Genomic DNA, 16,321 nt, shown 5'->3' with positions numbered 1-16,321 from the left:
TGTTGAAACCCCCCATCAGCGCCTCGCGGCACTCAGCGTGATGACGCAGCTGAGGGCATGGAATATGTGGCTTCGAGTTGCCATGCAAAGCCATGCAAAGCCAACCAATATGTTTCTGTATTTTACAACCGGTCGATCTTGCCTGGTCTTGTCGTCATTGTCTATTGGCTGGAATAATAGTGAAGTTCATAACCTGCAAGGAAGTCGACCTGTCGGCTGACAGTTGGTGACGAAAAGGAGAATAGATCGGAAGAGGGACGGACGACAGACGGATAACGGAACAGAAGCGAACAGAGCAGAAATCTTGGCCGTGGCTGTAGCTCTTGGCAGCTTGGAACTGGGCTCTGTGTTACGTTAAAGGATGCGAGGAATGGCTACAAAATACCTTCGTTGAAGTATTTAGCTTAGCTTAGGCACTTTGATAGTCTAGACTTTGCATAGAACAAGTAGACAAGGCAGACAAATACAGAGACCTTAAGGTAAGCAGTGAAGTTGGACTTGGCCTATACGTTTGCTCCTAATAACCTTGTTGATATACCTGTGGCTGTTGTGGCGCTGTGGCTAAGCGGCTATGGGATATCTGATGACATCATCTTGTGACCTCTCTCGCTTAACCCCTATTCCTGTTCCGCTATTATGCATCTGTTAATGTATTAGTCGTTCTGAGTTATCCTTAACAATAACGGTGGGTGTATTTTCCATAGCATTGAAAGTAGTGCTCGTTTAACATCGGGCGATGTAAAAGGTGAATTCTTTTTTTTTTTTTAGCGAACTTGGAATATTATTTGGTCTCATGTTATCGTGTTGCTTTATTAGAGCTTTTAGACGGCCTGTATAAGCTAAGTAATAGAGTCGAAGGTTGTCTACAATGCTGAACAAGTTGCTAAGAATAAAAGTGCTGCCAAAGGCCCATATGGGCAACCACATATCGATATGTAGATTGCGAGCAGTAAACTTTTATACGATCAACCACTAAATATGCTATTATATTGGAGTAATTAAATAAAAGAAGACCTGTTATAGTTTACTCATGAGATAAGTCAGTTAAGGAATAATAGTTAGATTAGCCTAATAGAAAAACATTATTTAAAGAGTAGTTTACTCGCGTGAATATTCTACTTTTCATATCTAGAATGTATATTTTAATCAAGTAATGAACAAAATAAAAAATGTAGGATCTACAGTACATATATACACAGCTTATCTTATATATCTCGATATGACTTCCCAGCGCCGAGCCCAAATACAGTCAAAATGATAAAGAAAAGCCAATGGTTGGCACCTGTGTGGAGATATACTCGACCAATCCATGACATAAGGAAACGACAAAGTGAATGATTCCAACAATCTCAAAATAAATCATTTCCTAGAGACCGTTATACTTTTTCATTGGCGCTGAGTTGAACGCAATAAAGCAAGCTGTAGACCCCAAGTGGGGTTATCAAAAATGTCCTCGATGGAACAATTAACCCCTTCCCTTTTCAACTCATTCGAGAGGAGACAGGCGGAAATCAAGTCTCCGCCCATATCGAAGAATGACATGTTATTATTCAGTACTTGATTCCAAAGTCGCTCTAACATCGAGGTTGCTGGAGCTGGTGGTTGCTGTTCGCCAGAATCAGCGATGGTCTCCAGCTTTGGCGCCGAGGGCTTGACAGGTATACGAGGTGTTAGGTTATGGATTTGGCCAGGCGCCAAAAGCGGCACGTCTGGCGTTTCATAGAATTCCAAAATGGTTTCGCAGAGCTGATGGAGCAATTCTTCCGCCAAGTCGGACGGAACGGCTTCTTCTGCACAGTAAAGACTGATTTCCATGGAGTCGGGCCCTGGAACTGACACGATAGAGATGTCTGCAAGATCTGATTCACCACCGATGGCATCCATCTGCATTGCAGACTCTCCCATGCTCAGGTTTTCATCGTCTTCAACATTCTGGTGCGTGATGATGGAATTGAAGAAAGTCCATTTAGGCCAATTCGTGCAGGATTTAACAATTTCCCGGAATCCAAGGGTTTCAAACGGTATTCCTGCTATAGACTGGTCGTGAACAGCTTGCAAAATATCCGTCACCTTCCAATCTGCGCCAATCTTGACTCTGACTGGGATGCAGTTAACACAGGCTCCAACAACAGGTTCCGCATCGGCATCATTTCGTCCAGCAATGAGACTGCCAAATACTACATCTTCTGTAGATGACATCCTGGCGAGTACATATGACCACGCTGCTTTGATAACAGTAGCAAATGAAAATTGCAGATGGCCAGGTGGTGGTAGACGAATGTTTTGTGATAAGCTTATGCTAGTCCCGGATTGCCCAAGGGTAGGACGTGTGCGTTCAACAAAAGATGTCATTGAAGAGCCATCAAGAAGCGCCCGCCAATAATTGCGAGAGGCTGCGCCGTCAGCCAATGCCAACGTCCGCATGTAATTAGAGAAGCTAGATCCGTTGTGAACTTCCACATCATGGCCATTATAAGCGTCTTGGAGCGAGTCCCATATCTTAGATATGCTCATGCCATCATATTGAGCGTGGGAAATGCGCATGATGAGTCGGAAACGTCTTTGTGGAACTTGGTGAATGATGGCAAATTGAACTAGTGGTTCCCCAAGACGAGGCATCCGGTACATATCGCACTTTTGCATCTGCTCTGTGAAGGCGGGAAGGTCTTGGCTGGTTTCGTATAGAGGTATCTCCATGATTAGATTCTTCAACACAACTTGCAAGAACCTGTCGCCATGGACAACAAAAACTGTCCGCAAGATATCGTACTTGGCAACTGTTTTCGCGCAACTTTCCCTTATGCGTTGGACATCCGGTATTCCATCTCCCTGCCATGAGTAATACATGAGCATACTCCGTGATTTCGTTTCTGTCAATGCGATCGAGAGGGCCTGGAAATCTGTGACTGGCAGGATATCCTCAATATTTTCCTTGGACAGCGGGCAGGCATTGGACACATGATATTTCATGAGGCGGTTCGTGTCCACATCACCGAGAAGCGAAAATGGCTTGTAGGGTACCTTTTCTACCTCGACAACGTTTCTTTGACTGATAACTGCGTGGGCGGCCATGTCTGAAAGCTTGGGATGCCGGAGTATATCGGCCACGCCCAGCTGTATGCCTCTCACCCGGGCCTCCCGAGAGAGCTTTATTGCTTGGATGGAATCTCCACCGAGACTGAGGAAAGTGTCATCAACACCAAATGCGTCTGGAGCGAGAACAAGTAATTCGGACCACATGGAATGCAGAGCTTTTTCTTCTAGAGACCTTGGTTCCTGTTTTGCAACTGCAGAGAGAGCAAGACGGCTCATTTCTTCCGTCGAGATGTTGTGGACTAGTTCTTGTAATTGCTTACGGTCCAATTTCCCTGAAGCATTGACAGGGAATCTCCCAACAGGAACAAAAAGAGTCGGTATCATATGGGTTGGAAGGACACCAACTAGAGCTGCTCGGATACCATTCAGCGTATATTCGATTTCGGCGCTTGATGGAAGCAGCAAGTCATATGTCTCGCTGTTTAGTTCTCCTAGGCAGCTTGACCAATCAAAGAATGCGACAAGAGCGTTTCGTCGTTGGGAGCTGATCGATGACACTCCCTCCACAACAATGCCCACAGTCTTTGGGGCTACGGCGATAATTTGCTGTTCAACCTCTCCCAACTCAATTCTTTGGCCATAAAGCTTTACTTGGCGATCCTTGCGTCCAACATAGGTATATGTTCCATCAATATTCAACCGAACTAGATCGCCCGTCTTATACATGCGTCGATCAACCTGCGCAACTCCTAAAGACTCCGCCTTGGTCCATTTTGGATTCTTGACAAACGCCGCTTGTGTCTTCGATTCATCGTGGAGATAACCTCGTGCAAGGAGTGGCCCTTCGATCAATAGTTCACCAACACAGCCAATAGGAACCAAGAAATCCACATCATTTGGGTCTACAACCCAAAACCAACTTGCCAATGGCGTTCCGATATTTGAAGAATTACCACCCCGTTGTTCTTCGTCACTGGAAGCTGCGTTAATGGATGCTTCTGCGGGTCCATAGCCGTTGATAACCCTAGCGTGAGGCTGCCATAACTTAGCAACCGACTCGGGCAAGGCTTCTCCTCCTAATGATATTGTTTTCATGCTTGGCACTAAAGTAGGGTTGATAAGCCCCGCCACCGTGGGGGTTAGGTCCGCCCAGTTAGCCTGAGTTGTATTGATTGCGTGCGTTAGATCATCAAGCCGATCAGACTCCGAAATTACACAGACACATGCACCACGTTGTAACGTCGTAAATATGTCCTGAATACTAACGTCGAATGTGTACGCTGCGAATTGGAGAACACGAGTCGTCCCAGAACAGATTCCCATCTTCGTGCCGTGTGCTTTGGAGCTCGTTGCAATAGCAGAATGCTCAAGCACAACGCCCTTTGGCACACCAGTGCTACCGGAAGTATATACTACAAAGGCAGCATTTGATGCCCTGACAGATGGACAGGCAATGCCACGTATATTAGGCAACCGATGGACAAAATTGGCGTCGATAGTGACTATATTTGTTGTGGTAGAAATGGAGTTGAAAATGTGGGTATGTTGCGGTGCTGTCAAGATGACCAGTGCCTCAGTATCGGCAATGATTCTCTGCAGGCGTTTGAATGGCTGGGATGGCCCTAGAGAAACACATGCTCCGCCTGCTTTCAGAACGGCCAACATGGATATCACGGCCCAGGTCGACTTATCAAAACACAATGGTACCATTACTTCAGGACCAACACCTATGGAAACTAGATGATGCGCAAGGGCATCTGACAGTTTCTCCAATTCCCTGTAAGTCAAATCCAGATCAAATGAAGAGACCGCAGGGAAGTCCGGAGTGAGAGCTGACTGTTGGCTGATGAGAGAGTGCACACATGTTTCTATTGTATCGGGAAAGCGTCCGTTCCAGGAGGCAAGGGCGTGGGCACTTTCTCGGCTTATGAGTGTCGATTTATCAAGTGCTTGGTCACCGCTGTCAATTATTACTGAAATCGCAGCTTGAAAAGTTGAGAGTACTTGGTCAGCCTGAGCTTGGGATAAAGTAGTATTCCAGTAATCGAGGGATATATCGACCGTCTTCGGACCTAGCGTGATATCAATCGCCAGTTCATACTATGGCGCGGTTAGCAAAATATAAAAGGGATTTTCCTCGAACATGACACTCACCTCTGTCGGATCTTCAGCATCCAAATCTAAGAACGTGATATCATCATGAGCGCCCTGCGAATCTTCGTCTTGTCTCTGGAGAGAGATGACCGTGTTAAAAAACGCATGTCCCGCTGAAGAAATAGCGTGCTGGATGCTTGCTAATGGACAGTGCTGGAAAGCCAGGCTCTGTAATGATCGATTTTGTACGCCGCTTGCAAATTCCCTACCGCTTGATTCGCGAGAAATATCCACACGACAAACCATCATGTTGACGAAGGCTCCTACGGAATCTTCGATTTCTGGAATCGGCACGTCCCTACCTGAGGCAAGGTATCCAAAACATACCGAGTCAGAACCCGTATATGCAGACAGTACGAGAGCCCATGAACTCTGAAGAAGGTTTGCTGGCGTTATGGATTGCTGCTCGCAGAATTTCTGGAGTGTCATCACCATGCTGGGTTCAAGTTCACACGTTGCTGTAGAGTTGAATTTGTCTGACACGGGGGGCGCGATCTGCGGGAAGTGACACTGCTCCATGCCACCCAGATACGTCTTCCAATAATCGAGTTTATCGGCTAAAGGGATCATGCCGATGTGTTTTACAAACTCTCTATACGTAGGAGACGACGACATAGGATCTAGAGCGCCGGAATATGCCTGGGCTAAATCTCTTAGGAGAATTGTTGTCGATGCCCCATCTGTGATTGTGTGGCTGATTTCAAGACAGCAAACCGTATGACCGTCTGAGGTTTCGCATAGAGATAGTCTATGAGGAGGCCGGGTTTGCTTATAATCGACTGGCGAAAGTTCCTTGAACAGATCCAACGCCTCGTTAATGTCGGAGCTTTGAAGATAAAGAACTTCGGCTGTATAGGTCCCTAGAACGACTTGGTCAAAAGCCCCATTCTCGTCGACGGCTTCAATGAATATGGTTCGCAAGGAGGGATGGCGCGAAACTACTGCCTGCCAGGCCTTGCCTAGTTCATGAGTGTCGAGGGGGCGAGAAGAATTCTCGGCCTTTACCTCGCAGATATGTGAGGTCTCGTATGTCCCAGCTTGCTTGATCTGGCTCAACAAGATGCCTGCCTGCATAGGCGAGCAGGGGTAAACGTCGTCGATATTGTTTTCAGCGATTGTTCCAATTTCCGGCAAGACAACATTCTGAAGCCGATCCAAACCCTCATAGTCCAAGGAGAGCAACGGGAAGTCACAGAGAGTGTAGGATCCCTTTGATTCAACTAACTGGTGGCAGATTGTTTGAAGGGATGTTTTGATTTGCTTGACCCACTGGGATATCCGATCCTGGTGCGCAATATACCGACTGAAATCAAATGTGAATTCCGTAGTTTTGTCGTTAATAGTAGCGCCTATATCAATCAATGCTGCTACAGGTAGATCTTTGCCTTGATCGGATGGACCGGCTTGACCGAATGATTCGTCATGGAACAGAGTATCGTCCCTCTCTAATTGTTGGAATTGGCCATGATAATTAAACAGCACTTCCATTGGAGCATCATGGTCCTTAAATGCTTTCGTTCCATCGTTGTTGAGGTACCGAGTGGTAAAGTATGCCCAACCATTTTGGGCAAGCCGTCTTCTACTATCCTTGACCCTCTTGACCGTTGTCAGTATATCACTGTTTGATTTTCTTGACATATTGATAGGAGACATGGTAGTGAACCAGCCAATTGTCCTAGACAAGTCGATCTCTGAAGACCACGGCTCCCTGCCATGTCCTTCGTTGAATATTGTCAATTGCTGTCGGTCTGTGAATACATTTAGGAATGCGTCCCAGATAGCAGCGAGCATCAGATCTATGGGTTCTGTATTTAGCGCGCTGTTTGCGGGCCCAAGTAAAAGGGTTGTAGTCTGAGGATCCACGGTGATCGACTGCGAGACCTGATCGCCAACTGCGTTGCTTGCACAGCTGCTCATACCCCAGTAGGCTTGATCGCTCACTATTCCGTCTGTTGATAATACCTTGTCTGGACCTAGTTCCGGGTTATTGGCATATTCGGCCTGAAGTTTGGACCAAATTTGGAAAGACAAGGGCTCGTATGAAACGGCTTGCGAAGGCTTGTCTTGTAGATATTGTTCAAGATCTTCTAACACAATACGCCATGATACGAGGTCGACAACCAGATGGTGAGCGATCAAAATAAGATACTGATCCCCATTTGGTACACTACATAGATCAGCCGAAAATACTGGACCTTCTTCGATATTGATCTTCCTCTGTCGATTTTGGGCAAGAGCAGCCACCTCTTCTGGGCTGAAAAGTTGTTGTTCGCTAAAGTGGTAGGCGTCTGTAACACCAGGAAGGATCCTTTGTGTCCAAGTCCCGTCAACCTGCTGAAACCGTGCACGTAGCATAGAATGCTGGTCCACGAGAGCTTTAATCGCGCGAGAAACCTCTTCGTGGTGGATATGGCGTGTCATACGCGCATAAAAGCTCTGATTAAAGTGCGTTTCCCTCGATGGGCCTTGCCCATCATGGATATTGGAAAAGTACCATTTTTGTATGGGGGACAGAGAGAATGGCACATTCAGCTCCTCCTTCTCAGAAACTATTGACATAGAGCCAAATCTTGCGGACCGTGCAACATCAACCAGTCTCTTGCTTCGCAGCACAACAGGTACGGTGGTTACAATATTCGCAGCTCGGCATTGAGAAATGAACTGCATCGCGGAAATAGAATCGCCACCCAAACCCACAAATGAGCGTTGAAGGTTGACCTTGGATTCAGGTAAGTTCAAAACTCGACTACAAATCTTTTGGAGTTCCTGTTCGATGGGAGAACTTGGTTTGCTTGGGATTTCGTCGGCAATCTCGTCGGCACTAGATACTGTCTTATACATTTGGCTATCCATTGCCTCAAACCACCGCTTTAAGCTTCCGCGGTCAAGCTTCCCAGAGGCAGTCATGGGCAGCGCAGAAAGTGGTACCCACGAGGACGGTACCATGTAGGGCGGCAAATTGTCTGATAATGAGCTCCGGAGCGATCCAATGACTTCTGATGCTTTTCTCATCATATCTCCGGTTAGGGGCTGGATATCTTTGTTCTCATGGGATACATTTTCTACCCCTCGCAGACTAAGTGCAGCAATGAGCCTGTTAGAAAAAGGCCCGGATCGTGGGAGTAAAACAGCGGCCTGAGCAAGGGGACCAGCTTGCATCAGATTGAACTCAATTTCCTCAATTTCAAGGCGTTGACCATTGAGCTTCACTTGGGTGTCCTTGCGGCCAACATAGACATATGACCCATCATCGGTCTGATAGACAAGATCTCCAGTCATGTATAGACGATCATATGGACCCCGGAGAAAGTGCGACCGCCAGCACGGAGGGTTAATAAAGGCATCTCTTGTCTTTTGTGAATCGTTGAGATATCCTTGCGCAAGGATTGGACCCTCAACAAGAAGTTCACCAATACAACCAACCGGAACAAGTCGATTCGAGTCATCGGCATCAACAATCCAACATAAATTCGCAACCGGGGTGCCAATGTTAGTTTCGAGATCGCCCTTCTGAATATCCTGGGCAATGGTCGAATTGATACTACATTCAGCAGGCCCATATGCGCTGAATACTCGGGCATGCCCGCACCAGGAGGCTAAGATCTGCTTCTTGACCGGTTCACCACCAAGTTGGAGGCTCTTCACCGACGGGAAGTCTGACGGCGAGTAGATGGCAGCAACAGTCGGGGTTAGCTGCATGTAATTTGCATTAGTAGATTTTACCGCGGCTGGTAGGTTACTCGTGCGATCATCGTCCGATATGACGCAGATACAACCTCCACGCTGGAGGACTGTAAAGATGTCTTGAATGCTGGCATCGAATGTGTAGGCGGCAAACTGTAGTGCACGGGTCCCAGGGCCAATGCTTAATCTCTCGCCGTGTGCCCTGGCACTGGAGCAGATCGCTTTATGCTGTACTACTACCCCCTTTGGGACACCCGTACTCCCAGACGTGTAAACCACGAAGGCTGGGTCATCGGGCCTCTGTCTAGGTCTAGGTTTGGAAGCAGGATTTCCCAAACTTCTAACAAACGAGGTGTCAATAGCCCAAACATGGGAGACGAGACCGTCCAATTTCTCTCTGTGTTCTGGGGATGCGAGTACAACTGTGGCACTGGTGTCTTGAATTATACGTCTAATTCGACCAATCGGATGAGTTGGGTCGAGTGACACACAGGCTCCCCCAGCTTTTAGAACAGCAAGCATTGCAACCACAGCCCACGACGATTTGTTGAAACAGAGCGGTACAAAGATCTTTGGGCCCACTCCAGCCTGGAGCAAGCGGCTAGCCAGTATATCGGAGGCCATGTCAAGCTCCCCATATGTAAAATTGCCATCAAAACCACAGATAGCGGGAGCGGCGGGGTCTCGTCGAACCTGTTCACCAACAATATGGTTGACACATGACTGCAGCTCCTGCGGCATATTTATATTATATCTCTGGATCATGCTCGCATCGTGCCCATTTAAAAGGTTTAACTGGCTCAGAGGAGTCGTTCCTGGTGCTGATCTCAGTTCGTGCAACATATGCACAAACTGATATATAATACGCTGCATCTCGCTTTCTGGAACAACATGATTATCGAAAGTAACTTCGATCTCAACTTGGTCTTCATTTTGGTTGCACGATACATTCACGGGAAACGTATCAAAATCGCCAGACTGAAATGGGAGTGACTCTAGACCCAGAGCTGTTGCATCTTGCTCCCGTTCGCTCTCAGATTGAATAATAAACATGTGCTGTGGTTCTGCTAGGTTCTGTTCACCTCGGAAAAGACGCCTGATATTTTGTAGACCGACGTGTTGATATGGAATAAGATCAACGGCTTGCTGTTGGACTTGTTGAAGGTAGTCCGAGATAGTCAGAGATCTATCGAACCGCACCCGCATCGGTACGGTGGTTATTAATGGCCCGGATATATCGATGGCGCCGGGGACTGCGATATTGCGCCCGGAAAAAGTCTCTGCATAAAATGTATCCGAAGATGCGGTATAAAGACCGATGGTCATGGCCCAAGCCGCTCTGAGAAAAGTAGATCCCATGAAATCTGACTGATCTCTGGCGTCTAATAATGTTGAGTACTTAATCACTTTATCCGCATGGGCGGAGCGGTTTGGCGACATAAGCGGCCAACTTGTTGGCATTTCCCCTCCAAGTTGCGTCTTCCAAAAGGTAGCCATATCATTTTGTTCGATACACTGGAGGTGCTGTATGAATGCCGTGAAAGGCACTGGTTGTGAGGTAGCTTTGCCACTATAGACATCCCCAAGCTCCTTGAATAGTAAATTGATGCTCCACCCGTCATATATAGCGTGATGAGCTGTCAGGACAAAGACCTGTCCATCATCTGTATCATTGACAATTGCAAAGCGAACGAGCGGGGACCCGTAAGACATCACACTTTTGCTATCTTGCTCTAGGTAAAGGTTGACAGATGAAGATGACCTCCACTCGACATTCTCACGAACAACAAGCTGCATTGATTTCCCAGCTTTTGTAAGGACAATCCTGGTTCGCAAGATGGCATGAGTTGTAGCTATTTGCACCCATGCAGCCTGAAAGCGTGGTATATCGATAGAGGATGGTATCTTCAAGGCCATTCGCGCGATATAAGCATCTGACTGACGTGAGGTAATGGACATCAAGCCCTCTTGTAACGGTGTGCATGGGTAAATATCCTCTATCATCTCCTGGGTGATATTGCAGTCAGCGGCGATGCTAGAGATCATGCACGTATCAACCTCGCCACACATGGAGAATGGTTCAGGTATATTCGCTTCAGATAGATCGACACTAGAATGGGTTGCGTGGGTAGCCATGTCGCAGAGCTTCGGATGTTTGAAAATATCCGCCACACTGATGATGATCTTGCTGGCTCGGGCTTCGGTGGTGAGTTGCATAGCTCTAATAGATTCTCCGCCGACGTGGAAGAAGTTGTCTTCAGCTGAGATTGTCGCCAATGATATTTGGAGAACATTAGACCATATGCGCTGGAGTTCCCGTTCCATAGAAGTAGATGCAGCGCGCTTCGACGTTATTGCCAGTGCAAAGATAGCAAGTTTTTTAACGCTTAACCCTTCCACAAGAGCGCGGAGCACCTTGCGGTCAAGTTTGCCAGAGGCATTTGTAGGAAACTTGAGTAGTGGAAAGAAAAACGACGGAACCATATGTGGAGGCAAAACAGTCTCCATTGTGGATTTGATTGTTGTGAGTATGGTATGACGTGCCGCTGTTGTTGGGTGGATGAGATTTGTCTGGGTTTCATCCTTGGTGTTAAAGGAATCGCTATCAAAAATTATGAATGCTGCTAATGCCTTTTTGCCTCCGTGACTTGACGGAGCAACAACATCTACGGCTGCGGCTTCAATTCCGCTAAATGACATCTTGACATGATGTTCAATCTCTCCAAGCTCGATGCGCTGGCCATTAATTTTGACCTGCTGGTCTTTGCGGCCGACGTATTCGACAGTTCCGTTAGCTGTGTATCGGGCCAAGTCGCCAGTTTTATACACACGCCTGGCAGGGGATGGAAGCCACGGAACGCTACTGACGAAGGCGGTATCTGTCTTCTTGGGGTCGTTGAGGTACCCTCGAGCGAGTATAGGCCCTTCGATGAGCAATTCTCCAACACAGCCGACTGGCACCAGTCTGTTATGGTCATTAGGCTGAGCGATCCAGAAGAGGCAGCCTAGAGTCTTGCCAATATTTGACACGGAAGCATTTCGATCAAGCCGCTCAGTGCAGGAGGAGTTAATGCTGCATTCCGAGGGACCGAAAGTATTGATCAGACGTACTTCATTCTGACTGGCCCACATATCTAGAACTCTGTCTGTCATTACCTCTCCTCCGAGAGACAGTGTCTTAATGCCGGGTACAGTTGCAGGTGGCAGAAGACTTGCTACTGTCGGAGTTAAATCTGCATAATTGGCATTCCGGGCATTGATTGCGCCAGCCAAATCGTTCATCCTTTCCTCTTCAGAGATCACGCACACACAGCCTCCACGTTGTAGGGATGTAAAAATATCCTGGATACTAGCGTCAAAGGTGTAGGATGCGAATTGCACGGCTCTGGTATTAGGACCAAGACCAAAGGCTGACCCATGGGCATGAGCGCTGGTAGCCATGGCTGCGTGCTCGACGATTACGCCTTTTGGAGTGCCCGTGCTACCGGAGGTGTAGACTACAAATGCTGGGTCGGAAGGCTGAACTGCTGAGTTTTGGAATGAGTATGAAGCAGGGCACGATTGTATAAAACTTGCATCGACTCCTAATACTTGAACAGGTAGGCCATCGAATAGGTGCTCATGCTGTGGCGAACAGAGAACCACCTTAGCATCTGTGTCATCGATAATGGTCTTTAGCCGCTCTCGGGGATTCGAAGGGCTAACAGAAACACAAGCACCACCTGCCCGTAAGACAGCGAGCATCGAGATAATTGCCCAGCAGGATTTGTCAAAGCAAAGAGGGACAAGGTTGTTAGGGCCGATGTTCAGCTCAAGTAGACAGGAAGCTAGCTGTAGTGATACTTCATCGAGCTCCTTATACGTGAAATTGCTATCGAAGGAGCATATTGCTTGAGCGTCAGGTTGAATAACCACTTGCTCCTCAAAGCCATGGTGTACGCACTGGGATAATGTTTCTGGAATGTCCTTGTTGAGCGCCATGATCCACGCCAAATCGTCAGTGTTGACCGTTTCAACATCTCTAACCACCTTGTCACCCTCAACTGTTGACAGTTGCTGAGTAAGATGTGCGAATTGGGCTAGAACATGTTCCATATCTTCCACGGGAATGACGCTCGTGTTAAAGACTGCCTCAACTACAACCTCATGGTCGTTTAAACTGCATTCAATATTGATGGGGTAGGTGTCGAAATCCCCAGCTTGAGAGGGAAGTGCTTCAAGGCCTACACCTGAAAGATCCATCTCATTTTCTTCTGCTGGCTGGACGATGAAAATGTGCTGTAGAGTGAGAGGATTTTCGCGCCTTTCTTCCGTACTTTGGATATTTTGAAGTCCTGTATGTTCATATGGAATCATGTCCATGGCTTGGTTTTGAAATTGATCCAGGTAATGCGAGACAGTTACGGATGGGTCAATGGCAACTCTTAAAGGAACAGTAGTTATAAGTGGGCCTACCATCTCTGTGGCGCCGGATATTGGCGCATTGCGACCCGACAGCGTAGCAGCGAATATAATATCTTTCGACCCAGCGAACTGTGACACCGTGAGAGCCCATGCAGCTCGAAGAATAGTTGACTGCAAGATTAGTGGTCTGTCAATGGCATTGATTTGCAATGTCTTCGTTAGGCTGGCCTGTTTAGGTGATTCCAGTGCTGAAAGTGATGGATTTGGCCAGCTGGTTGGGGTATCACCCCCGAGCTGGGATTGCCAATATTTTATCGCATCTTTCGCATCCAGAGTTTGCAAGTACGAGATGAATGATTTGAAGGGCGGCGACGGGGTTAGAGGAGCCCTTGTATAGGCACATTCGACATTTTGCATCAACAGTTGTAACGACCAGCCATCGAAGATTGAGTGATGAGCCGTCCACACGAAAAAGCGTTGGCCATGGCTTGGCAAAACAAGGGCAAATCGCGCCAGAGGTAGGCCGACCTGAAGTGGCTTAGCACTATCCTGCTCCAGGTAATCTATCAAAGAGTCGGAGGAGGCCCAAGTTAACTCCTCGTGTAGAACAACTTGCATATATTTCCGAGTTTCTGATGACAGGAAAAGTCGGGTTCTAAGAATTGGATAAGCGTTAGAGACAACCTCCCAAGCCTCCTGAAGGCGTTCGATGTCCAGATTCGCGTCTAATTTATACACGTTCTGTGCAACGTATGCATCTGCTTGTCGTGACGTGATGGACATCATGCCCTCCTGCAACGGGGTACACTGGTAAATATCTTCAATTGTTGCCTTTGATACGGAGCATTGGGACTCTGCATCAGCCAGTAGCGTTTCCAAGGAATTATTGCCGCAGAGGGAGAATGGAACAGCCAAGTTTAGCTCATTTGTGGAGGTGTCTTGTGTGCTGGCATGAGCTGCCATATCGCAGAGCTTAGGGTTTTGATAAATCTCAGCCACAGTCAACGACATTTTTGCTCTCCTCGCAGCAGAAGCAAGTTGCATGGCCCGGAGTGAATCGCCACCCAAGCGTAAAAAGTTATCATCTGCGCCAATTCGATCTGTGGCCACTTTCAAAACCTCGCTCCAGAGCTCCTGCATTTGTAACTCCGCGGGGGAGGTTGGTATCCGTTTCATCCCTGTGCTAAGAGTATATATCTCCAGCTGTTCTGGACTCATGGTCCTCGCCATCTCCTGCAACGCTTTTCTATCTAGCTTACTAGACGCGTTTGTTGGCAACTGGGCCACTGGGATGAAAAGAGTGGGCACCATATGCATTGGAAGGGAGTCATGAAGTTTGGTCTGTAGACTAGAGAGCTGGATCTGCAGATGATCTGCAAGCCGGACGGATCCGCCGTTTACCAAGGAGCCAAAACCATCATTCGACTCGGGCTGTAGAAATACAGCTAGAGTCTGTTTGCCTTGATAGCTTTCTGGGGTGACAACTTCAACTGCAATCCTCTGTGTGTTGATTGCTGCAAGTTGGACGTGATGCTCGATTTCTCCCAACTCGACGCGCTGCCCGTAGAGCTTAACCTGGCGGTCTTTGCGTCCAATATATTCGTATGTTCCTTCTTCATTTAGGCGGGCTAAATCGCCCGTCTTGTACATCCGACGACGACGAGGTTCCTTGTTGGTCGACGGTTCCGGGTAGGCCCATTTAGGGTTAAAAATAAAGGAGCTATTAGTTTTCTCGGCATCATTCAAGTAGCCTGCCGCCAACAACGGGCCTTCTATAAGCAATTCTCCAACGCATCCAATTGGAAGCAACAAGTCATGGTTGCTAGCGTCCACGACCCAGAACCTGCTAGCGAGAGGTCGGCCAATATTAGCGACATTACCAAATCGCTGCTCCTTCGTACTGCAGGCAGTATTAATAGAGCATTCTGCCGGACCGTAACCGTTGAAGACCTCCGCATGGCGCTCCCACAGTTCTGCTGCGTGCGTTTGCAAAGGTTCGCCTCCAAGTGAGATAGTGGTCATACTTGGTACCTGTTCAGGGCGTAGTAGAGAGGCCACCGTAGATGTGAGGTCAGCCCAGTTAGCCTGGGTTGAATTAATCCCGTGTGCCAGATCATTGACTCTATCGTGGTCCGATATAATGCAGACACATCCACCTCGCTGCAAAGTCGTAAATATGTCTTGAATACTAACGTCGAAAGTATATGCTGCAAACTGAAGGACCCGCGTGCCGGGGTTAATACCCATAACACTTCCATGTGCTTGCGAGCTAGTACAAATAGAATCGTGTTGCAACATGACACCTTTTGGTACTCCAGTACTGCCAGATGTGTAGACGATAAAAGCGGTGTTGGATGGCGTTACTGTGGTGCAAGGAGGCTGCAAATTTTGGTGCAGATCTTGAACGAAGGACTGATCAACGGCAAGCAACGTGACTGAGGTATGCTGGAATTTTGAAGCATGCTGAGGGGAAACTAGAAGAACAGGGGCCCCCGTATCCGCAATAATTGTTTCGAGGCGATTTTTAGGTTGGTTAGGGCCAAGAGCCACACTTACTCCACCGGCCTTTATGATTGCAAGCATGGAAACAGCTGCCCATGTTGATTTGTCAAAGCAGTGGACAACTTTAACCTCAGGGCCAACCCCTAGGGTCACTAGGTAATGAGCCAAACGTCCCGATAAGTCGTCTAGTTGTTGATAGGTGAGGTCACCATCGAATGACCGAATCGCAGGTGCATCTGGCCTGAGTACAGTTTGGAAATTGATCACATTATGTACGCAATCCGATACTGTTGCTGGATATGGGCCGTTCCACCGGTTTATCAGTTCGTCATCCTTGGAATCAGAGAGAGACACTTGTCGTGGGGGGGTCTGCGTGTTTTCTAGCAGATACCTAATGACAGACTCGAAAGTACGCAGTACTCTATTTGCTTGGTTGTGAGATAGACATCTCGTGCTATAATCGAGAGACATCTCAATCATACTGTCTTCAACCCCTATATCCAGAGCAAGGTCGTACTATGCCTAAGTTAGTAAAGGCTCT

General features: G+C 47.6%; 1 protein-coding gene across 1 annotated transcript in view; it reads right to left on the bottom strand.

Moving 5' to 3' along the window:
• Window positions 1-1,386: 1,386 nt before the first annotated feature.
• BP5553_01693 (uncharacterized protein) overlaps window positions 1,387-16,321 on the bottom strand; it is a gene marked incomplete at both ends in the record, with an annotated part of 30,218 nt that continues 15,283 nt past the window's right edge. The window contains 2 exons of the mRNA XM_032010316.1: window positions 1,387-5,136; window positions 5,191-16,296. Coding sequence (XP_031874370.1) covers window positions 1,387-5,136; window positions 5,191-16,296 — 14,856 coding nt within the window. The remainder of the gene's footprint in view (window positions 5,137-5,190; window positions 16,297-16,321) is intronic.

This window comes from Venustampulla echinocandica (assembly GCF_003357145.1).
Source record: "Venustampulla echinocandica strain BP 5553 chromosome Unknown scaffold_0, whole genome shotgun sequence".
In the NCBI taxonomy this organism is placed as follows: domain Eukaryota; kingdom Fungi; phylum Ascomycota; class Leotiomycetes; order Helotiales; family Pleuroascaceae; genus Venustampulla; species Venustampulla echinocandica.
The sequence above is the reverse complement of the archived record's forward strand: the minus strand, read 5'-3'. Positions and strand labels throughout refer to the sequence as shown.